At 45.6% G+C, this 26,039-nt stretch overlaps 1 protein-coding gene across 1 annotated transcript in view; it reads left to right on the top strand.

The window, feature by feature from the left end:
• Positions 1-26,039, top strand: part of GALNT13 (polypeptide N-acetylgalactosaminyltransferase 13) — a 381,455-nt gene that overhangs the window by 293,181 nt on the left and 62,235 nt on the right. Inside the window, exon 9 of the mRNA XM_066577425.1 lies at positions 4,656-4,754. Coding sequence (XP_066433522.1) covers positions 4,656-4,754 — 99 coding nt within the window. The remainder of the gene's footprint in view (positions 1-4,655; positions 4,755-26,039) is intronic.

The raw sequence follows: 26,039 nt of genomic DNA, 5'->3' as shown, positions 1-26,039 counted from the left end.
GCATGACTATGCAGATTAACCACTGAAGAGCTGGATGACAACAGGTGAAGTGGTGAAGGTGCTAAATACTGGATGACTCAATGGCCTAATTATAATTTTTGGTACACTTGCCCTTTAAATTGTCAAATATCCCCACCCATGAGCAACTACATTAACTACATAGCATATATGCACAGATGATACAGCATAGAACACTATTGATTTTTAGCCCTTTATGTATGAATACATGATTTGCCCCCATAGCCACAAATCGTTCTCTGTGAGGCTATTTGAAGATTTCACAATTGCATATAATGAATAGAGCTTGCAAACTCATTTGTGCTAGCTCAAACATCTCGGCATCTCCAGCAAACAAGGCCCCTGGTGTTTAATTATGTTGTATTTGTTCCTAATTTAGTACAGTGACTGTGTTGGAGGATGTGATTTAACATTTTCTCAGAAAACGGCATGTGTGTTTTATACACCGAAATGACAGTATTCTGCCAGGAATATAACACTGTGAGAGATCCGCAGACGGAAAACAAGTCTCATGGCATCAAAAGAGCATGGTGGAAATGCCTTACAGGAACTACAACATCAAAAATGTGTTTGCTTGAGTGAGATGAGAGTAGCTTGTAGAAAATAATCTGTTTACTGCCAGAGATGAACAGTAAGTAGATAGATAGATAGATAGATAGATAGATAGATAGATAGATAGATAGATAGATAGATAGATAGATAGATAGATAGATATGGGGTAGATAAATGTTAGATAGATAGGAGATTGATAGATAGTTATGAGATAGATAGTTATGAGATAGATAGTTATGAGATAGATTGATATGAGATAGATTGATATGAGATAGATTGATATGAGATAGATTGATATGAGATAGATTGATATGAGATAGATAAATCTGAGATAGATTGATATGAGATAGATAGATATAGATATGGGGTAGATAAATGTTAGATAGATAGGAGATTGATAGATAGATATTAGATCTGAGATAGATAGATCTGAGATAGATAGATCTGAGATAGATATGAGATAGATAAATAGATCTGAGATAGATTGATATGAGATAGATAGATAAATCTGATATAGATTGATCTGGGATAGATAGATCTGAGATAGATAGATAGATAGATAGATAGATAGATAGATAGATAGATAGATAGATAGATAGAGATATGGACTAGATAGATGTTAGATAGGAGATTGATAGATAGATATTAGATAGATATGAGATAGATAGATGTGAGATAGATAGATAGATAGATAGATAGATAGATAGATCTGAGATAGAGAGATAGAAAGATAGATAGATAGATAGATAGATAGATAGATATGGGGTAGATAAATATTAGATAGATAGGAGATTGATAGATAGATATTAGATAGATAGGAGATAGAGAGAGATAGATAGATATGGGGTAGATAAATATTAGACAGATAGGAGATTGATAGATATATATTAGATAGATAGATAGATAGATAGATAGATAGATAGATAGATATGAGATAGATACATATGAGATAGATAGATAGATAGATATGATATAGATAAATATTAGATAGATAGGTAGATAGACTGATATGAGATAGATAGATAGATAGATAGATAGATAGATAGATAGATAGATAGATAGATAGATAGATAGATATGAAATAGATATTAGATAGATAATAACAATAATCTTTATTTGTATAGCACCAACTTATTTCGCAGCGCTTTCAGGCATGGATAAATGCAAAACAATACAACAATTACAACAATTACAATGTGAGGTACATTCAGTTTGACACAAATGGGTTGGGGGTGGTACAGGAGGTGCAGGGGGGAAGGGGAAAGGCATGGGGAACACAGGCAATAGGGGATTTCATGTGGAAATCAGTTATTAGAAGGCAAACGGGGTGGGGCGCCATAGGGAGGTCAGGAGATTTGGTATGCTTCCCTGAAGAAGTGCGTTTTTAAGGCACGTCTGAAATTTCGTGCATCGGGAATTGTCCGGATGCCTTGGGGTAGAGGGTTCCAGAGGATGGGTGCTGCTTTGGTGAAGTCCTGGAGACAAGCATGTGAGGTTCGTATTACAGGGGTGTTTAGTCTGAGTGTGTTAGCAGATCGGAGTGAGCGGACTGGGTGGTGTACTGACAGGAGGTAGACGCGGCGCCATGCAGAGCTTTGTGGGTGAGGTTGAGAAGTTTAAATTTAGTTCTGCAGTGGATGTGCAGCCAATGCAGCGACTGGCATAGTGCAGAGGCGTCTGAGTAACGGCTAGATAGAAAAATGAGCCAAGCTGCTGCATTTAGTATGGATTGGAGTGGAGCAAGTCTGGTTCGGGGGAGGCCGATGAGTAGCGAGTTGTAGTAGTCAAGTCGGGAGTGGATGAGTGCAACCACGAGTGTCTTTAGCGTGTCCGTGGTGACGAATGGCTGTATTTTAGCAATATTTCTGAGGTGCATGTGGCATGTTTGGGCCAGAGATTAGATATGGGGGGTGAGGGAGAGGTCAGAGTCTAGTGTGACCCCAAGGTAGCGGGCATGCCGTCTGGGGGTTATGATGGTGCCAGACACTGGAATGGAGATGTTGAGGGGAGGTCGGTTGGAAGGTGGAAAGACAAGGAGGTCAGTTTTAGAGAAGTTTAGTTAGAGAAAAAGGGAGGACATAGTGTTAGAGACAGCGGACAGACAGTCGGTGATATTTTGGAGGAATGGTCCAGAGATCTCACGAGAGGAGGTGTATAGTTGGGTGTAGTCAGCGTAGAGATGGTATTGGAGGCCGAATATGTGGATGATTTGTCCGATTGGGGCAGTATAGATAGAGAAGAGAAGGGGAGCAAGGACCAAGCCCTGGGTTACCCCAACAGCGAGAGGAAGTGGAGAGGAGATAGAACCAGCAAAGGAGACACTGAAAGAGCGGTCAGAGAGGTAGTAAGAGAACCAGGAGAGAGCAGTGTCCTTTAGACCAGTGTTCCCCAACTCCAGTCCTCAGGGACCACCAATAGGTCATGTTTTCAGGATTTCCTCAGTATTGCACAGATGATGTAATTATTGTCGGTGCCTCAGGCATTGCTACAGTTGTTCTTACTATGGGATATCCTGAAAACATGACCTGTTGGGGTCCCTGAGGACTGGAGTTGGGGAATCCTGATTTACACCAATAGAGCGGAGCATAGTGAGAAGGAGGTTATGGTCGACAGTTTCAAATGCAGCAGACAGGTCAAGGAGGATTAGTAGGGAGTAGTCACCTCTCAACTTTGATAGATATAAAATAGATATGAGATAGATAAATAGATAGATAGATAGAAAGAGATACTGTAGATATGAGATAGATAGATAGATAGATAGATATGTTTGGATTTATAATAATAACACTATTATATAGCACATACATGTTACGCAGCACTTTACATCTCTTGAAATATTCTGCCCCAGTTGTGGCTCATAATCTACTGTATATTCACCTATCTGTATGATTTTGGAGTGTGAGAGGAAACCCACCCCAGCACCGAGAGAGAACATACAAACCCCATACAACTTTCGCCTGTTTCCAGTAGTCCCATTGGCCCTGAATGGAGCAGCGGTGCGCTTGCACGACCTGCTGTCCCTTCATTGCTGTGAAAAAAGAAAACAGGAGGTATGGAGGCTGGGGGTGTGAGACCCCTGTTCTTTGAATCGTTGGGGACAAGTGGTCATATCCCAAACAATCTATCAGTTTTCACTCAACCAATAAATTGGTGAAAACTCGAAATTAATGGCCGTTAACTGGAATACCCCTTTATGTGCCGCTCTGGTCACTGTAGAGCAGGGAGCTTATGACTTATCAACTGCAGCGGTGTCCATTGAACGCTGATACACTGGAGAACAGTGTTTGCCTGGGGATGTGGGGCACTGGACTAGAGGCTCCAGGCATATACCCCAAATCTCCATTGTTAGTGATGCCACAAGTTATCTGTGATGATTGTACTGTATGGGATGTGTCATTTAGGCCGGCTTCACACAAGCGTATTTGCGTGCACAATATTTGTGCATTCAATACATAGAGAACAGAACCCATTGCTTTCAATATTCCTGCACATTTCGGTTGCGCAAAAATAAACACAGCATGCTCTATTGCTCTGTGTATTTGTGAACCATAGAAGTCAATGGTGGAGTGCACAGATGCGTGCCCAATATGCAAAGAGATGCGTGAAACACTGCGTGATCCCGCTGGAAAAAGAACACATTTGGAACTCATTAAGACTAATTAGCTATTTCAGTCGGTGCGTCTTTGTTTGTGGCGCTGCAGAATCTGACTCTCTTCAGAATCCCATGCGCATGCTCCCCCATAGACTTGCATAGGAGAATGCACGATGAATGCAAGAAACTTAAATGAGTAAGATTTTTGTGCCGGGTGGGTAAATATAAAAAATAGATCATCCGGCTCATAGGGACATTCCTTAACAGCGCCAGAACTTAGTTTATATGGGGACGTGACAAGTTCCCTTTAACTTCTCTAGCTACAATGAGATCAGTCGGCTCCTTCCTCCCGGTGGTTGTTTTTCTCTTTCTCCCGATCAGCTCTGCAGGATAATAGGATGAACTAGATGAACTTGAGTCTTCTTCCAACCTTACTATGTTACATTGTATACAGTGAAGCCGCTACATAATTCTGTTCTGCTTTACTTCACAGATCAGAAATGTGGAAACCAACCAATGTCTGGATAATATGGGTCGGAAAGAGAATGAAAAAGTCGGCATCTTCAATTGTCACGGCATGGGAGGAAATCAGGTCAGTTATAGTGAGCCAAAATATGGGGATCCTTGAAAACAATAATCCAGGCAAAAAGTCTACCTAGAAGCTGCCTTGACATGTATGATGATGATGATTATACGTTTAGTCGCATCTGACCTTCGGTCACTTTGTGGATCAATATTCTATACTTGACATGTATATTCACTCGTAAACACCAACTTCGTGTTTACATACATTTAAACTTATGCGATTAAAAGTGCAAAAGTTCAATTCACCGCCACCCTACTTTAACCCCTTAGTGATCAAGCCTGTTTGCGCCTTAATAACCGAGCCAAATTTTAAAAATCTGACATGTGTCACTTTAACATAGAATAACTCCGTAAAGGTTTTGCATATCCAAATGTTCTGATATTTTGCCACATGTACTTCATTTAGGTGGTAAAAAGAGTCTGATAGAATTAGTGTATATTTATTAAAAGCGCCAAAATTGGGAAAAATTTTTAAAAATGGTCATTTTATTCACATTTTCAATTGCAATATCTCAAATATGTGCAAACATACTGTTCAAATTTTTGATAAGATATATATTTCCATCTCTTTACTTTATTCTGGAAGCACATTTGAAAAACGTTCGTCTTTTTTTAACCATTTAACATTATCAAAATTTTGAGGAACACTTTGTTTTCTTACACCAAGCCAAGATTGCAAAGGTTCATAGGTGTCAGAATGATAGATACCCCCATAAATGACCCCATTTTAAAAACTACACCCCTTAATCTATTCACTGAGGGGTATCAGGAGTATTTTGACCACACAGTTTGTTTTTAGGAGTTAATGCAATTTAGAGGAGAAAAAATAAAATTTCATATTTTTGCAAATATGTCATTTTAAAGACAGGATTTTTTTCTATTGTGCACATTAAAAAAGGAATTTACACCCCAAAATAGATCCCCCTGTTTGTCCCGTGTTCAGACACATACCCATTATGGCCCTTATCTACTTACAGGACACGTGACTAGGCCTATAATGGAGGGAACACCTGTTGGATTTTAAGGCACAACTGAATAAATTCCAGGCCCCATTACCCACTTGTGCAGAAAAAAAATTGACTCCCTTAAAATACTCCCCCCCCCATGCGCCCTTTTTGGCGTTCCCTAAATCTTAGATAAAAGTAATAATGTAAACTGTGTGGTATGTCTGAAGACGGGGGTAATTATGGAGGCCTGGTTGGGATGGGTACATGGGGCAATAAAACTGGGTATCCCTCCTCCTCCCATGCTTCTTTGGGGGTAATTTCTTGACCCCAGTGGCAGGGATGGGGTGTAAAAAGTGGTGCTTTTTGAGGCTTTGTAAGCTCGCTGAGGTGTGGCGGTCTCACACAGAAGACGCTCAACAAGCTGCTCCTGGAACTGCAGGATGTTGTGCGTTCCCGGAGCTTCTTATAAATTACATATTACAAGTAGCAATCACAATAACGCCGGGCTCACACGGCCATATGTGGAATCAGCTTGCAGAGGCCCGCAGCGGATCCCAGCCGTGAGCCCGGTCACGTAATGTACCGTGCATAACTGTGTACTCATACAGGCAGTCATGCACAGTACACCTTTTTTTGTTTGTATTTCCCGCACAGTCGCTTAGCGATGAACCGGGTACTCGCAGCCCGTACATATTGTAGTTGCATATGGGCTGCGGGTATATCAACGACCATAAAGTACAATGGGCTCTATGTTGAGGATATCCACAGTAAAATAGAACATGCTGCGTTCTGTTTCCTGCAAGTGGATTACTTAATTAGCTAGTGTTAGCAGAATTCTGTAATCCAATGTATTTGATTGATCCGCGTATTACCGCTGATCAAATGCATGCAAAATCTACAATTTCTATCCAGTTGTGTGAGACCGGCCTAAGGTAGAGCGCTACCTTTTTATAACGTGACAGAGGACCGCTCAACGAGGCCACCGGTCACTGCTCCAGGCTCCCGGCAACCGTTGGTAGCCGGGAGCAAGAAGATTTAACATTTTCTGGGCTCCCCGACTCCTGCGCAGGTGTCCGGCATTTTGTCGGCGGGCGCATGCACAGGAGCCGGGTAAGGTCCGTTGAGGATAATCGCGGTACATCACAGAGGACACAGGTGAGTATTGTCACCTCCCCTCATGGATCCAATTCATGAGGGGAGGTACAACTTTTTTTAAACTTTTCTGTGATCGCCGTTATCCATTGGAGGAGCCTTCAAGAGCCAGGAGCCAGGAGATTTCAAATCTGCTGGGGTTCCCGGTCTTCTGCACATGCGGCTGATGTAATGCCACCTGTCGCGGATGCGCAGAAGACTGGCGTCAGATCCTGAAGGACCAGATCACTCTGAGACATCAAGGAAGATGGGGGTGAGTTCTCTCAGCTGACCCCATGAACCTGATCCATCAGGGAAGCTGAATATTTAACTTTTTAAAAACCTTTTTACACTTTAATGCGATCAGCGCTATACACACTGTAAACACCATCAAAATGAATAGCAAAAACTATGGTAAAATTGCTTTACTTCATTATCCTACTGCAAAAAAAAAAAAATTGAATAAAATTTATTCATTACATTATATGTACCCGAAATTGGTTCTTACAAGAACTAGAACTCGTCCCCCAAAATACAAGGTGTCATGCAGTACACAGACAAAAAAACAAAAACTTATGACTGATGGAATACAAAAGGGGAACCAACATATTGGTTCTTAAGACTAAAATTAGTTTGTCACTTAGTGCTCCTTCACAAGGATGTATTTGCGCTCGTATTGGCGCAATTTTACACACGCAATACGCAGAGAATAGAACCCATTGATTTCTGAATTTTGTGTGTACTTTGGTTACACAAAAAAAAATCGTAGCATGCTCTATTTACCTGCCCACTTCCGCACCAAAAGGTCTCCATAGAAGTAAATGAGGGTGCGCAAATGCATGCACAATACGCAAGGAGATGCGTAATACATTGTGCAATTATACTGGAAAAAGAACACATCTGGAACTCACTAGACCAGGTCGGATTCCGCATGTGAGATCCCGCAGCAGCATCCCACCTTGTGCTCGGCCGGTGACCCCCGCGTACCTGTCCGGATTCTTCTTTTCTGTATTGCGTATGTGTCCCGGCCGGCGCACATGCGCAGTACAGATAATGCCACGCCATCGCTAGGCAATGACGTGGATCCCGCGACCTTTCTGCAATGATGATTGTGGAAGGGCCGCTGGGCGGATGCCTTCCATTGACTTAAATGGAAGCCGGCTGTGTGGAATCCGCATAGAATCGCAGTATGCTGCGATTTCTACTCTATGAGCAGAAAATCACAATCGGTTCCCGCTCGTATAGAGGAAATTGTATTTTGCCATTGCATGCTATGGACGGTATTTACTGCGGAATCCGGAGGCAGACGATTGCTCCGGATTCCGCAATGCATTTTAGCCCGCGTGCATTCGGCGTAAATGAGCTATTTCAAGCGGTGAGCGCAAATGAACATGTCCTGCAGGCAGAAAAAGTACAATAACATACGCTGATACACAAAAAAAGCCTTGTTGCACTGAGGCACGTGCAGTTGGGCTTCTGCTTGTGTGAAGGTGCCCTAGAGGGTTAAAAATGCGCTTAAAACGACTTGAGTTCTGTGCCAAATATATTGACATGAGGCATAATTTCAAAATCTACAATAAAAAAAGTTACATTATTGGGAAAGTTCTCCAATTTTACCGGGACTGTTAGCGGGTTAACATGTATTTCCGTTTTAATTATTCGGCATGGTTGCTGAGAATTCTCTCTCCCTGATCTCTTGCAGCCGCTGTGATTTACAGCAGCCACCGGGGAGATCCGCTGATCCATCTCCTTGTGGCAACGATGGGCTCTGTGTTGCTGTCATTCTTCTTCCATGCTCATCCCGTAGGGAGTTTGGTTCTACAGGAGTCGCTAGGAAGAGGCTTTGCTCCCTTATAGCATCTGCATTACAGACACAAACTGAATTTCCATTTTGCAGAGTTGAAACTGGAGCTTTTAGAAAAAGTTTTCTTATAACATAAGTTTCTGTTTCCTGAGTTTTTGTATTCTATGGAAGCTGAAGTGACAGCTACTAACAATTGCCATTGCAGCACCCATTTTTGTTACCTACCCTTCTCCAGGCCCTCAACTGGCTGCAAATGTGCAATTTTATACGGAAAAACATTACTTCTTCCAAGGGGTTGAGTGAGACAGATCTGGGCCACCAAATGTTAAAGGATTCTCAAATGTTAAAAGGCCACTCCGATGATTTTTTAAAAATTCATTCATTATGCCGCTATCCCCCCAGTATATATAAGTGAGCTAGTGTTACCTTGCTACTTGTTTCTTTCTGTATGAAAATCTCATTAATTTTCTTTTTTCTCCTGTGAACTCATTTCTGACCAGCTCAGATCACATTGGCCTTATGGATTCATTTTCTATTCAATTTTCCACAAAAATTAGCTACAGGGGGCCACAGACACTCCTGTCAAAGTTACTAATGATGATCACACAGCTCCTGTCACACAGGTGTAATAGAGGAGATCACAGTCCATTCTCCTGACTATATACTTATGGGCTGTAGCTTATTTAGCTGAATGTAACAATAATTAAACTGCCCTCCAGAGGCAAGAATGGCATAACCTTAACTAACGGTGTGACTGCTGATGTATGATAGGATAGACTTGAAACTGAAAATAAAGAATCTCACCATCAGGATGGTGCCTGATCTGTATCAGACAGGGGGCTGCACTGCAGGGAAGTGACTGGAATATACAGAGTGTGTCAGGTAATCAGGTGAGGGGGACAGACATTAGTTAGAATGGCCCTTTAAAGAAACAGATACAAGTGTAAAATAAAGTTAAAAAAATTACTCACCCCTCCAGTGCCCCCCACCCTAGTCCACAACTGCCCCTCTGTTCCCAGCCAGTCTGATGCCTGCCGTGATCCTGTGCCATTCATTACTCCTGTGATTGCTCAGCCAACCATTGGTCTTGGCGGTCACTTGCTATACATATAGAGATGCCCTCTGAGGCCAGTGATTGGCAGAGCAATCACAAGAGCCTTGGATGGCACATGATCACTACAGTTGCTTCTGGTATCAGACTCGCGGCGCAGGACCCCGGGAGACCATTGGAAAGGTGAGTGGGGATTTTTTTATTCTACATCTTTATCTACTGAACCTACCCGGCTGTAATGGGTCACCACTTCTTACTGCATGACTTAGAGAGTACTAGTGGACCAGGCACCGTTTTTCGCACCCAAATCTCTTCCATACAATGACACTTGATGTGTATGGCGCATGTCAGAAGAGAAAAATACACCATTTATGGTCTATCCTTAAAGGGGTTGTACGGCTACCGTACAACATTTCACCGATAGCTGCAACTGTGTTAAAATAGCATATAGAGCAGAACTTACACATACTTTGCCATGGGGATCCAGCGCAGTTGACCCCACTGGTGTTTGTTGTGGAAGATGTCATCACCTGACTGCTGCAGCCAATCACAGGCTGCAGCATCCCCAGCCGTTCTCCTAGCATTAGTGCTCACATCCTGGGCACCATAATCCGAGGAATTTAGACCGGTGACAGCCGGGCCTCTGATTGGCCGCAGCGCTCAGGTAATTTCCTAATTTTCTACAACAAGCACCAGGAGGACTCCAGGGTCTACTTTCCTGGATCCCCTTGGTAGAGGACGGGTAAATACTGCATCAGGTGTCATTGTATGGAAGAGATATAGGAGCCAAGCCTGCACAATAAACAGCAGTTGTCAGCTCGATGCCATCACTAGATGCCCCCTAAGTGTCATAGCATCCTGGGGCCTCCTAGGCTGCCATGAATGTCTGCCTATTTTGTCCTTATGGGGAGTTTAAAAAAAAAGTAAATGTAAGTAAAATATTTTTTTTATTATTATTAAAAATATTAAAAAAAAATCTTACCAGTTTTAGCATCAAGGGTTACAAAAAAAAACTATATAAAAGTTAATATTGCTGTAGCCATAAAAGTCCAATTCATTAGAATATCACATCCGTTGGAAAAAAAAAATGCAACGCTAGATTTGGACTGTTTTGTTCGCTCTGTCTCCCAATAAAAAATTTGCACAAAAAAAAGGAACCAAAAAGTTGTATGTAGTCCAAAAGATGTGCTACAGGTCACCTCACAACAAAATGAGCCCTCACACAACTGCATCAACAAAAAAAATTAAAAAGTTACAAGGTCAAAAAATTGTGACAGAAAAAATATATTTTTTAAAAAAGTATTTTTTTTAAGTAATCCTACATAAAAAAAACTATATAAACATGGCTGTACTACAGGATTAGGGCTTATTCACACGAGCGTATATTGGCCAGCCGTTTTCACGGCCGGCTGATACACGCTACAACCTGATGCATTGGATTCCATTGCATCAGATCACACAGGTGCATTTCCGCAGCATAATTACACCTGGCAGAAAGGATAGTCCTGGTACTATCTTCCTGTCTGGACTACGGCCACTGCTATGGACTCCTGTGGGAGCCAAACACAGCTGCCGGAGAAGGGAGGTGGGAGGGAGTTTAGCAGCGTGACTCCGCCCCATCCCACTCTCTCCCATTGCAAACAGCCGTAGGGAAGGGGAGAGGAGGTGAGCTGGGGAGGGAAGGGGCAGACAACTTAGCCGAGCCCATGCATCACATGGTAGCTTATATTGGCCGGCTGTGAAAACGCCTGCCGATATACGCTCATGTAAATAAGCCCTTAAAAATAATGTGATTTTTGCCGCACCATGAACGCCATAAAAACAGCCACTTCAAAAATGCCACAATTGCCTTTTTTTCACTTTGCCTCACTTAGAATTTTTTTTAATACTTTTCCAATACATTATAAGTAGAGATGAGCGAGCATACTCGTCCGAGCTTGATGCTCGTTCGAGTATTAGGGTGCTCGGGATGCCCGTTACTCGGGACGAGCACCACACGGTACTCGTCTCGATTAAACGAGCACTGACCATTGAACTCAATGGAGCCGGCAATACAGCCAGCTCCATTGAAAGCAATGGGCTGCCGGCGAGTGCGGGATGAATTTTCGGGAAGGGCTTAAAAATATAAGCCCTTCCCGGAAATTCATCCAGAAATGTGTAAAAATAGAAAAAAAACATATACTCACCTGGTCCCGGCAGACGGAGTTCAGCCGCGGCGGCCGGCAGTTCTCCTGAACTGCTCTGAGTAGTATTCAGCAGCCGGGGCTTTAAAATCCCCGCCTGCTGAACGAGCTGCCTCTGATTGGTCACAGCCTCACCAATCAGAGGCAGCTCTCACTCACACCCATTCATGAATTCATGAATGACAGCTGAGAGCTGCCCCTGATTGGTCCCTGCACTGAGCCAATCAGAGGCAGCACTCACCCATTCATGAATTCATGAATGGGTGTGAGAGCTGCCTCTGATTGGTGAGGCTGTGACCAATCAGAGGCAGCTCATTCAGCAGGCGGGGATTTTAAATCCCCGGCTGCTGAATACTACACAGAGCAGTTCAGGAGAACTGCCGGCCAGACGCAGCTGAACTCCGGCTGCAGCGGAAAGGTGAGTATACATTTTTTTTAATTTTTACACATTTTAGGATGATTTTCAGGTAAGGGCTTATATTTTTAAGCCCTTCCCGAAAATTCATCCCGCGCTCGCCGGCAGCCCATTGCTTTCAATGGAGCCGGCTGTATTGCCGGCTCCATTGAATTCAATGGGCTAACATCGTTCTTCTCTGCCACAGCTGTTACAGCTGTGGCAGAGGAGAACGATCTTTATGCTGACAGTGCGGGGAAGGGGGGTCTCACTCTTGCCACTATTGTGGCTTAATAGTGAGACCTCGGAGCCCGAAATGCAGCCCTGCATGTTGCTCCTCGCCTGCCCTATCAGTTTCTGTGTTGTTTCCATCACTTTCTTGGGTTTTGCAGATTTTCACAAATGAAAACCTTAGCGAGCATCGGCGATATACAAAAATGCTCGAGTCGCCCATTGACTTCAATGGGGTTCGTTACTCGAAACGAACCCTCGAGCATCACTGAAAGTTCGACTCGAGTAACGAGCACTCGAGCATTTTGGTGCTCGCTCATCTCTAATTATAAGGTAAATTAAATGATACAGTTAAAAAATACAACTCGTCCCGCAAAAAACAAGCTGTCATGTAGCTGTCACCGGAAAAATAAAAACGTTAGGCCAACGAATGATTTTCACAACGCTGCAAAGTTTTTTTTGATTAAAAATTGATGGCTTCTGTGTGAGCTAGGATCGCTAATGTTTGATTCAAGTGAATCCATTCAAAAGCATAAATTTTCGATTTGTGTGAGTTTTTTGCCCATCGCATCGCCCAAAACTCGCCTGAGAATATCGCCTATGTGAGTAAGCCCACATACTTTTTTAAAAAATTGGGGAGTAAGCTCTTATTCACATGGGCGATATTCTCACACGGATTTTGTGCGAGATATGCTATGCAGGGCGCACGTGCGTGGGCTATTGCGCCCATATCGGCGCAGTTTACTGCTCTTTATTACACTGCAGAGATTGCTCACATTGGGGCAGTCCCAGGAGTACCATGTTTGAGTAGACGGGACAGCCTACTTAGTAGGCGGGTTAGCTGATTCAGTAAGCGGGTCAGATGACTCGGTATGCGTGTTAGCTGACCTAGTAGGTCCAGGTGGTAACATTTAAACTTGTGAAATTGTGCAGTTCCATGTCCGATTTCAGGGAGACTGTGGCCTTTGACGTGCAATTGCACCCAAAAATGCAGGATGTCGCGTTTTTTTTCCTCGCACTTGAAATATGTGCATGGAAATAAAACCCATGCAAAGGTTCTTGTCTTCGTGGTTCCAAACTTTAAGCTTTACAGACTTCATAGAAAAACATTTCATCCCAAAAGCTAATAGCAGCTTCTGGTAGATCTGCAGAGACATTTCTCTACTCCCTTCTCCTGTGAGTTCTAGTTCTGATCTGCAGTAGAGACATCCACCAGTAATGTCATGACAGATAATTAAATCAGTCTGACATTTCTATCATAATTAGAAGAGAAGGAATTGTAAGACTCAGGTGACGGCTATTCCCAGAGACTTGCAATAAAAGAAATAGTTCTGTCGTATTTTCCTGCAGACGCTTCTGACAACATAATACTCCGTAGAACAAGAAAGGTCGTTTAATCACTTCAGCTTTGCCGGGCTGTATGAGGAGAAGTTACAGCACTTCAACTGATGTTCTTTATTCTTCCTGTGAGATCAAACTCTCCCAAGTTTGTCTTTGGCACGAATTTTCCCTTAGATGCGAGCGTTTGATGTGCGGCAAAAAGGGAAGGATTTTAAATAAATGATTGTTCAGCCTTGTAGAGAACAAAGGGGAAGAACATGAGTAGGGTATTGTGAATGTGCTTCCTACCCATACCAGCCGATACCCCAACCCTTTCTTTCATGCACTCCAATAAGTAAAGACTTGTGATGATGGAAAAATTGAGCTGCCACAGTAGCCTCTTTATTGGACAAATACAAAAATTAGCAAATATTTTTCATATAGAAATAACTCAAAAAACTCATAATGTAGTTAAGAAGAACTGTCAGGTATGGAGGAGGTCCGTCTAAACTGCAATACCCAAATCATGGTCCCCAGTTGTACTATGCCAACCCAAGGGATTACAAATCTGCCTTAAGTACTACCTGGCTCATCTGGAGGTACTTCTTTGGAACCGCCCCTGCGGAACCAAGACCCAACACTTGTTCAAATAACTTATTAAAGACGGGTTGCCATACCTCCAATGGGCCCCTAAACCGCCTCACAGATCACCATCCATGACCTCCTTCCCGCCACAATCTGTACACTACTACCAAGGATTATTCACATAAACAGGAGGGGCAGGCTGCTTTCTGTCCCAGGCTCCCTGCCGGAATGGCGAATTCCTTCCAGGCGTTGAGTAGGTACTACTCCCAGCCTCCCCCTATTTGTCCCCTCTCTGTCAATCAAATTAAACCCCACATTCAAACCACTCTCTAACCTTACCTCACTAATCTTTAACCATTTAAGATTTGTCCTAGCCCCCAACAAACACTGTCTTGATGGGCCTGCACTATACTGGCCCTAACTGATGCAGCAGACCCAGGTAAACCTACATAGATGCTAGGGCCCACTAGATTTTGGTAACATTCAGTAGGTTAGTAGGGTCTATACTATTGAAGCCCACAGTGTCACCCAAAGGTCGGCATACACCTGGAAATGATCTTGGGCAGAGCAAAAGTTGGAATTTGACACAGCTCATTGTGGTATCATATGGAACAACGTTTTATCTGAGAGTTTCTGAATATTTTCTGCAGACTTCACCAGACTTCACCACCATCCTAGTTTTTGTCTTCTCCAAACTTTTCCAGTGCCCAAGACCTGCACACCCAGACAGTTACTGCATTCAGATCTCAGTTGACAGCCACTCAATACGTATGCTAATAATGTAGTAAACCAATGACAGCTGCCAGCCACCCACAACAGCCATGATCACCATGGACACTGATTGTGTCTGTTAGCCCTTTAAATGCTGCTGTCAATTTAATTCTGGCAACAACATTTAAATGCCCCAATCAGTATTTAGGGGGCCTTAATGGCCCACCCCCACTATAAGATCACAATGTGCTGTTTGGTTGCCATGATAGCCTGGGCCCTTCTGAAGGGTCCGAGGGTTGCCATGATAGCCTGAGCCCTTCTGAGGGGTCTCATAAGCCTGTGTTGGTGTGGCTTGATAGGTTATAATGCAATACTATGGTATCGCAAGTTCAATCTCCCTATAGGGACTAAAAAAATGTAAAAGTGGGTTTAAAAAAAAGTCCTGTTAATGATTAGAAAAATAAGAGGTAATAGAAGTCTACCCCCTCCCATATTTATACTAAGAAAAGCAAAACAAAATCTTTTATCATAGTCTGTGTTGTGTTGTTCCAATGCTTTCCCTTCTGAGCTTCAATGAATAAATTGACAACTAGGTGTTATCTTTCCCCTTGTCAAAGAGGTGTGTTCTACACTGCTTGATACTGTGAGCACTTATTGGTTATTGTCAGACTGGGCAAGAAAGCCACCCCCCTCCCCTCTAATTACCAACTAGTAACATCCTGTGGCCAATTTATTCATAAGTTTAGAGGAGTTACAGAGTAATAAGTGAATAAGAAATACAACACAACGACTTTATTAATACTCAATTTGACATTAATAACTTGAAAATGATTGTAGGTATTGAAAAAATGATGCCACCTATCAATTTCTGATAAAATTCTACCCTTAACCCTTTCCAATCCAATTTTGGATTCAGGGTTTCCTAAAAGGCTTTCTCTTTTTGCTGTAATACAACGGTGCCATCTGCTGGCTAAAGCCAATGTGTGTGTGCCAGAGAGGTTCCGACAGCGAAGTGGCTGGCAATAGATGGTAAGAATACCTTGTCGGACGTCTTCTGACATTGGAGCTGTACAAGCTTCAATCAGAATGTAGAAAGATGTCAGACAGTGGATTAGAAAGGGTTAAATTACATATCTCATGCAACCTTTTCCATTGAAGTTTATTGGACTGAATCCACGATGTCTGACAGGCATTATCACGGTGCCTAAAACAGGGAGCTACATTGTGCAATATTCTCTTGAGGAATCGGTGCTGAAATTCTGCAGTGTTTACAATACAAGGCAAGACAAAGGGGATGTCTAGTTGTAAGCTATTGATGGCTCATCCTCAGGATTAGTAGATTTGTAGGAGTCCGTTGCAGGGGCCCCTTGCTAATTAGCTGTTTGCCAGGCCGGCGTGCTTGTGCACTGAGCTGATTTCTGCAGGAAGCAGACAACTCCATTATTACTGTAGTGGTCAGGCTTGGTATTGCAGGCAAAGTTCCCATTCATTTTGATGGAAACTTGGCCAACAATATCAAGCTTGACCACTACAATAAAAACGGAGCTGTCGGCTTTCTGAAGAATTCGGTTCAGCACACAAATTCACCAGCCCAGCAGATCGGCAAGGGGCCTGGGCAATGGATACTAAGGAATCTACTATTGATGGCTTATCCTGAGGACAAGTTAAAAATGAAAACGTGACTACATATACAAAATCCACAACAAAAACCGCACCCAATTCTGCATACAACTATCTCATCAAGCTTCATTCACTGCACAAATGCGTTGCAATGAAGCATGCACAATTAGGCATATGGTCGTCTGAAGAAGCTCTTAGTGTTCTACGAAGTTTCCTACTTGTATCTCTTTTCTTTTATAAGATTTTCCGGGTGGCCCTGACTTTTGAATCCCCCTTTCTAAAACAGACATGTCAGGATGGTGATATGTCTTTGGTAAGTGCACGGGGTTACTGACCTTATTCTGACATCCCGCTGGAAAAGCGCAGCTGGATTATTCTCTGGAATGGCTTTCTGGTGCAATTTTCATTTCTCGTTGTGTGCAGATTTCTAGTCAGAGCACTTTTGTCACTGATGGCTGTTGTACGCGACTTGCAGTAGAGGATGTAGAGGAAGTGACAGCTTAATTTAAACCATTAACGATATATTTCACCCTAGTGTACTATGGCACTTCTAGACCTCTGTATAAACTAGGTCTGAGGAAACCATGGCTCATGAGAAGCTCTTATAATACACAAGATAAGTCACTTCATGGTCAGGAGTATGTTTTACATCTGAAGCTTCAAACACTGTAAATTATTGATGGTGTATCCTCAGGATAAACCGTTAATAGTAGATTGTCGGGCGTCCATAGCCCAGGATCCCCATTGATCAGCTAATTTCTGGATCAATGCACTGAGCTGATTTTTTGCAGCAAGTAAACAGCTCTGTTCTCTCTGCAGTGGCCAGGCTTGGTACTGCAGGTAAAATACCTATTGAAATGAATGGGAGCTTGACCTGTAATACCAAGCCTAGTCACTACAGTTGGAAGAAATCTGTCTGCTTCCTGCATAAATCAGCTCAGTGCAAAAGCACACTGACTCAGAGAACAGCTGATCGGCAGGGGTACCTTGAGACAGACCCCTGACGATCTACTATTGATAGCCTAACCTGAGGATATGCCATCAGTAGTTTACAACTAGACAACCCCTTTAAGAAAAAGACCCACCAGTGGTTTTTCTTTAAGAAATAGTCGTAGATACAGCCAACCAGTAGCTGAATAAAAGAAGCTATAGCTCACTTTGGGTACTGCTGTCTAAGGGCTGCTGTCCATGGGCAAATTTTCACTGCGTTTCCCGCAGCGATAATCCGATGGCGAGGAACGCAGCCCCCCCTGTCCACAAGGGGAGAATCATAGCGATTCTCTGCTCGCTGCCGGCAAATCGTAGTATGCTGCGAATTGCCCCGATTCTCCTCTGTCAGATAGGCTCACCGCAGAGATTCGTCAGCTGGCCCCTGGTCCCTGGTGACAGCTCCCGCGGCGCAGGATATCGCAACTCTTGTGGAGAAGCAGCTTAACAGACACCAAAGAATAGATTTTTAAACAAGACTATTTAGAAAATTGCTTCACTGTTTTATTTCAGTTGCACTGGTGCTATAAACAATGCATATAGCCTTAAATTGTTACTAACTTATCAAACAACTTGTGCTTATATAGTAGCCAGTGTGATAACTAGAAAAATGTTACTTTGTTTAACTGAAAGGATGTTTTAGTTCTGCAAAAGTGTTCTAAAGCTCTGACCACTAGAGGTCACCCTTCCTGCAATGTACAGCATGCTCTTAAATGAGTGACAGTAGATGACAGATGAAGAAGAAAAGGAGAGAAATGAGTCATCATTCTCACTGAAATGTCTAGAGAGCAAAGGGGAAGGAGGGAATTAGAGACTTGTATAGACTATGTCTGTAGCAAATAGTAAACCACTTGTTACCATGTGTTAGCAACTGAAATCACTTCTCCACTGCTCAGTACTGCTGTACAATGCCCTACAAAATGATAGCATGTATCTATGTGTATGTTACAGACAGTTAGAGAACAGGATATGAAGTTCTCTGTGCACAGTCTAGAAGACTCCTGGGGGCATTGAGAATGCATCAGATGTATACCCTACAGGGAAGGGAGGGGATATAAAGTGTCATTTCGCATGTGAACACATAGTAGCCTATTCTGAAAAGTCACCTGAAAAGTTAGGCAAACTGTAAGGAAATCTATTTTGCATATTATTTCCCAGGAATCATTCCCTTTTAAAATGGCTTTGTGAGAGTAAAAAAATATATTGGCAGAGAAAGGTTAAAAAGATAATCATTCTCACCTCTGTTTATTGTTCATTGATCCAACATAGGAACTGCAGTGTCTGCATTCTGATTTTGGAAGAAGTTGAGATGGTGATGTGCCATTCATTGTGTACATGATTGCTCAGCTAATCACAGGCTTCTGTATTCACATGTTCTTTATGGCATAATCACATCTGAAGCCTGAGATTGGCTGATCAGTCACATGCACAATGAACAGCACTTGACCACCTCAGCTATTTCTGGGATCAACTTGTGAGGATCCGCTGCTCACCTGCTCCTGAGCGAGTGGTTGGTTGCCATTGCTTGAGCTTCTCCTCAACCTCCACTCTTAGAGCATGTGGACCCTATAAGCGGAAGCCTGCCATCCTTTTAAGGGGCTAGTATGTGCTCCACCAATCATCAGCCAGCACCTGCTGTATTAGGTATCCTCCTCCTTTATGACAAAGCCCTTCTTTGTGTGTTAGTGGTTCTGAAGCCTGCTATTCCCGACTTCTATGCTCCCTGACCTCGGTTACTTCTGTGCTCCCTGACCTCGATTACTTCTGTGCTCCCTGACCTCAGTTCTGTTATGTAATGACCCAGCAGCAAAGCCGGTATCCAACTTGGAGGGGTCAAAAGCATGAAGATCAGGTTTCTCCTGGTGCTGCCACCTCAGTGAAGCCAAAGCCAAACCAGTGTGTGGCAAGACAGATCCACATCTGCCTGTTGGATACCTTCCAAAAGCTGCAATGAAGGCATCTCAACCAACAGCGTACACATCTGTACAGATGTGTGTCTCTGATTTGGATGATATTTCTAGTTATGTTTCAAAGGTCAACAAAAATTTGGATGTTGACTTAGAAGTTAGCTACCTGCAGGTAGGACTAGAGAGATAGAAGTATTTCTGGAGGAAAGCTATTTTGCATGCACATAACCCGTAAATGTGGCTATGTTTGGGTTATCTATATTAAGGGAATATTGAGTGCTTTGTGTATGTAATGAAGCTTCCCGCTCTGTGATCAGATTTGATTCTTGTAACCCATCTGTTCTGGAACAATGTATACACTATCGGAGCTTTCAGCTAGGAATGGATGACTCAGTGCCGACTCCTCAAATGGATGGGGTGGATAACAAGCCTTTCTGGTTATCTGCGGTCTCCTTGCTCCTTGACCCTGCAAGATTTGAATATTGATTCTTAGTCATTTGTGATAAGCAGATGATCTAATATACACTGAGCAGGGATAGACTGTAATAGACTCCATAAATCTAGTACTGTCTAGTGTTGGATTGTAGCTGAGCTCTCATTTATTTTATTTTTGGAAGAAAAAGTAAGAATAGCGGAAATATTACAATGAAGAACTACTGCTGCAGTAACAAAACAGGACCAAAACTGGTCCACAAAACTTTTTTAGATAACTCTGTCCCCATCTGTCAAAATTGTTCAACCAGAAAAGCAATAAAGTATGGCTCCTCCCTGGGGCAGTTTTTAGGGCGTCTGAACAGAAGTATTGTATGCGGCAATTAGAGATGAGCCAACGTACTCGTCCGAGCTTGATACTCGTTCGAGTATTAGCGCGTTCGAGATGCTCGTTACTCGTAATGAGTACCACGCGATGTTCGAGTTACTTTCACTTTCCTCTCTGAGACGTTAGCGCGCTTTTCTGGCCAATTGAAAGACAGGGAAGGCATTACAACTTCCCCCTGCGACGTTTAAGCCCTATACCACCCCCCTGCAGTGAGTGGCTGGGGAGATCAGGTGTCACCCGAGTATAAAAGTCGGCCCCTCCCGCGGCTCGCCTCAGATGCGTTGTGACTTAGCTGAGGGACAGTGGTATCGTGTTGGAGCTGCTGTAGGGAGAGTGTTAGGAGTTAATGTAGGCTTCAAGAACCCCAACGGTCCTTCTTAGGGCCACATCTAACCGTGTGCAGGAGTGTGGAGGCTGGTGTTAGCAGTGTTGCACTTTTTTTTTTTTTTGGTATATCGGCCGTGCAGAGCATTGCGCCCTGCAGTAATACTACAGGGACAGAATTGTGTAGGCAGGGCCAGAAGACATCTTATAGATTGAATATACGCAGTGGTCCTTTTGCAAAAAAAGATTTGAAAAAAATCTATTTGGCCTGCCTGTCACTCTGCTCAGTGTTGTGGGTCCGTGTCTGCTGGGTGTAAAATTTCTCCAAATAAATACGCAGCCAGCTAAGTGTTACAGCAGGCTTGCGCCAAATTATTTCCTGGCGTTCCGTAAGCGAACTCAGCCTCAAACCACAGGCCAATAAGCGGCACATTTAATTACAGTGTTCTGTTTCTGCATTCCTGGTAATACAGCATGCTGAGGGGTAGGGGTAGGCCTAGAGGACGTGGGCGCGGCCGAGGACGCGGAGGCCCTAGTCCGGGTGTGGGCACAGGCCGAGCTTCTGATGCAGGTGTATCGCAGCCGACTGCTGCGGGATTAGGAGAGAGGCACGTTTCTGGCGTCCCCAAATTCATAGCACATTTAATGGGTCCACGCGGTAGACCTTTATTAGAAAATGAGCAGTGTGAACAGGTCCTGTCGTGGATGGCAGAAAGTGCTTCCAGCAACTTATCGTCCACCCACAGTTCTGTGCCGTCCACTGCTGCAACTCAGAATCCTCTGGCTGCTGCTCCTCCTTCCTCCCAGCCTCCTCACTCCATGAAAATGACACATTCTGACGAGCGGGCAGACTCCCAGGAACTGTTCTCGGGCCCCTGCTCAGATTGGGCAGCAGTGGTTCCTCTCCCACCAGAGGAGTTTATCGTCACTGATGCCCAACCATTGGAAAGTTCCCGGGGTCCAGGGGATGAGGATGGGGACTTCCGGCAACTGTCTCAAGACCTTTCAGTGGGTGAGGAGGCCGATGACGATGAGACACAGTTGTCTCTCAGTGAGGTAGTAGTAAGGGCATTAAGTCCGAGGGAGGAGCGCACCGAGGATTCTGAGGAAGAGCAGCAGGAGGACGATGAGGTGACTGACCCCACCTGGTTTGCTATGCCTACTGAGGACAGGTCTTCAGCGGGGGAGGCAGGGGCAGCAGCAGGGCAGGTTGCAAGAGGCAGTGCGGTGGCCAGGGGTAGAGGCAGGGCCAGACCGAATAATCCACCAACTGTTTCCCAAAGCGCCCCCTCGCGCCATGCCACCCTGCAGAGGCCGAGGTGCTCAAAGGTCTGGCAGTTTTTCACTGAGAGTGCAGACGACCGACGAACAGTGGTGTGCAACCTTTGTCGCGCCAAGATCAGCCGGGGAGCCACCACCACCAGCCTCACCACCACCAGCATGCGCAGGCATATGATGGCCAAGCACCCCACAAGGTGGGAAGAAGGCCGTTCACCGCCTCCGGTTTGCACCGCTGCCTCTCCCCCTGTGCCCCAACCTGCCACTGAGATCCAACCCCGCTCTGAGGACACAGGCACTACCGTCTCCTGGCCTGCACCCACACCCTCACCTCCGCTGTCCTCGGCCCCATCCACCAATGTCTCTCAGCGCACCGTCCAGCCGTCGCTAGCGCAAGTGTTTGAGCGCAAGCGCAAGTACGCCGCCACGCACCCACACGCTCAAGCGTTAAACGTGCACGTAGCCAAATTTATCAGCCTGGAGATGCTGCCGTATAGGGTTGTGGAAACGGAGTCCTTCAAAAGTATGATGGAGGCGGCGGCCCCGCGCTACTCAGTTCCCAGTCGCCACTACTTTTCCCGATGTGCCGTCCCAGCCCTGCACGACCACGTCTCCCGCAACATTGTACGTGCCCTCACCAACGCGGTTACTGCCAAGGTCCACTTAACAACGGACACGTGGACAAGCACAGGCGGGCAGGGCCACTATATCTCCCTGACGGCACATTAGGTGAATTTAGTGGAGGCTGGGACAGAGTCAGAGCCTGGGACCGCTCACGTCCTACCCACCCCCAGAATTGCGGGCCCCAGCTCGGTGGTGGTATCTGCGGCGGTGTATGCTTCCTCCACTAAACCACACTCCTCCTCCTCCAACGCGACCTCTGTCTCGCAATCAAGATGTGTCAGCAGTAGCACGTCGCCAGCAGTCGGTGTCGCGCGTCGTGGCAGCACAGCGGTGGGCAAGCGTCAGCAGGCCGTGCTGAAACTACTCAGCTTAGGAGATAGGAGGCACACGGCCCACGAACTGCTGCAGGGTCTGACAGAGCAGACCGACCGCTGGCTTGCGCCGCTGAGCCTCCAACCGGGCATGGTCGTGTGTGACAACGGCCGTAACCTGGTGGCGGCTCTGCAGCTCGGCAGCCTCACGCACGTGCCATGCCTGGCCCACGTCTTTAATTTGGTGGTTCAGAGCTTTCTGAAAAGCTACCCACGCTTGTCAGACCTGCTCGGAAAGGTGCACCGGCTCTGCGCACATTTCCGCAAGTCCCACACGGACGCTGCCACCCTGCGCACCCTGCAACATCGCTTTAATCTGCCAGTGCACCGACTGCTGTGCGACGTGCCCACACGGTGGAACTCTACGCTCCACATGTTGGCCAGGCTCTATGAGCAGCGTAGAGCTATAGTGGAATACCAACTCCAACATGGGCGGCGCAGTGGGAGTCAGCCCCCTCAATTATTTTCAGAAGAGTGGGCCTGGTTGGCAGACATCTGCCAGGTCCTTCGAAACTTTGAGGAGTCTACCCAGGTGGTGAGCGGCGATGCTGCAATCATTAGCGTCACCATTCCTCTGCTATGCCTCTTGAGAAGTTCCCTGCAAAGCATAAAGGCAGACGCTTTGCACTCGGAAACAGAGTCGGGGGAAGACAGTATGTTGCGGGATAGTCAGAGCACCCTCCTGTCTATATCTCAGCGCGTTCAGGAGGAGGAGGAGGAGGAGGAAGATGAGGAGGAGGGGCAAGACACAGCTTGGCCCACTGGTGAGGGTACACATGCTGCTGGCCTGTCATCCTTTCAGCGTGTATGGCCTGAGGAGGAGGAGGAGGAGGAGGATCCTGAAAGTGATCTTCCTAGTGAGAACAGCCATGTGTTGCGTACAGGTACCCTGGCACACATGGCTGACTTCATGTTAGGATGCCTTTCTCGTGACCCTCGCGTTACACGCATTCTGGCCACTACGGATTACTGGGTGTACACACTGCTCGACCCACGGTATAAGGAGAACCTTTCCACTCTCATACCCGAAGAGGAAAGGGGTTCGAGAGTGTAGCTATACCACAGGACCCTGGCGGACAAACTGATGGTAAAATTCCCATACGACAGCGCTAGTGGCCGAAGGCGCAGTTCCGAGGGCCAGGTAGCAGGGGAGGCGCGGAGATCAGGCAGCATGTACAGCACAGGCCAAAACTCTTTAAGGCCCTTGACAGCTTTATGGCTCCCCAGCAAGACTGTGTCACCGCTCCCCAGTCACAGCTGAGTCGGCGGGAGCACTGTAAAAAGATGGTGAGGGAATACGTAGCCGATCGCATGACCGTCCTCCGTGACGCCTCTGCCCCCTACAACTACTGGGTGTCGAAGCTGGACACGTGGCCTGAACTCGCGCTGTATGCCCTGGAGGTGCTTGCTTGTCCTGCGGCTAGCGTCTTGTCAGAGAGGGTGTTTAGTGCGGCTGGGGGAATCATCACAGATAAGCGTACCCGCTAGAGATGAGCGAGCACCAAAATGCTCGGGTGCTCGTTACTCGGGACGAAATTTTCACAATGCTCGAGGGTTCGTTTCGAGTAACGAACCCCATTGAAGTCAATGGGCGACCCGAGCATTTTTGTATTTCGCCGAATTTGGGCAATTCAAGAAAGTGATGGGAACGACACAGCAACGGATAGGGCAGGCGAGGGGCTACATGTTGGGCTGCATCTCAAGTTCACAGGTCCCACTATTAAGCCACAATACCGGCAAGATTGCCCCCCCCCCCCCTCCCAACAACTTTTACTTCTGAAAAGCCCTCATTAGCATGGCATACCTTAGCTAAGCACCACACTACCTACAACAAAGCACAATCACTGCCTGCATGACACTCTGCTGCCACTTCTCCTGGGTTACATGCTGCCCAACCCCCCTCCCCCCTGCACGACGCAGTGTCCACAGCGCACACCAAACTGTCCCTGCGCAGCCTTCAGCTGCCCTCATGCCACACCACCCTCATGTCTATTTATAAGTGCGTCTGCCATGAGGAGGAACTGCAGGCACACACTGCAGAGGGTTGGCACGGCTAGGCAGCGACCCTCTTTAAAAGTGGTGGGGCGATAGCCCACAATGCTGTACAGAAGCAATGAGAAATATAATCCTGTGCCACCGCCATCAGGAGCTGCACACGTGGGCATAGCAATGGGGAACCTATGTGCCACACACTATTCATTCTGTCAAGGTGTCTGCATGCCCCAGTCAGACTGGTAATATGTACCTTAACAGTAACCGCGTTGGTGGTAATGTGGTGGTGACTGCGGACCTAGTAGCGCGGTTGTATTTTGTTGGTTTTCGGAATGTGGCCAGGATTAAGTTGGCCGTGGCGGGGGATGTTTTTGAGGCACTACGTGTCCTCTCCACGTGTCCGTGGTTATATGCACCTTAACAGTAACCGCGTTGGTGGTAATGTGGTGGTGACTGCGGACCTAGTAGCGCGGTTGTATTTTGTTGGTTTTCGGAAAGTGGCCAGGATTAAGTGGGCCGTGGCGGGGGGATGGTGGGGGGGCTCTCTTGTTGTGTCGGTAAAGGTGAAATTCTTGGACTGCCACCAGACGAACCAATGCAAAGGCATTTGCCAAGAATGTTTTCATTGTTGGAGGAGGAGGGGGATGTTTTTGAGGCACTACGTGTCCTCTCCATGTGTCCGTGGTTATATGCACCGTAACAGTAACCGCGTTGGTGGTAATGTGGTGGTGACTGCGGACCTAGTAGCGCGGTTTTATTTTGTTGGTTTTCGGAATGTGGCCAGGATTAAGTGGGCCGTGGCGGGGGGATGGTGGGGGGGCTCTCTTGTTGTGTCGGTAAAGGTGAAATTCTTGGACTGCCACCAGACGAACCAATGCAAAGGCATTTGCCAAGAATGTTTTCATTGTTGGAGGAGGAGGGGGATGTTTTTGAGGCACTACGTGTCCTCTCCACGTGTCCGTGGTTATATGCACCTTAACAGTAACCACGTTGGTGGGAAATGGCCTCGCCG

The sequence above is a fragment of the Eleutherodactylus coqui genome, chromosome 8, assembly GCF_035609145.1.
Source record: "Eleutherodactylus coqui strain aEleCoq1 chromosome 8, aEleCoq1.hap1, whole genome shotgun sequence".
NCBI lineage: Eukaryota > Metazoa > Chordata > Amphibia > Anura > Eleutherodactylidae > Eleutherodactylus > Eleutherodactylus coqui.
Note: the sequence above shows the minus strand (reverse complement) of the source record. Positions and strands in the feature narration are given on the sequence as shown.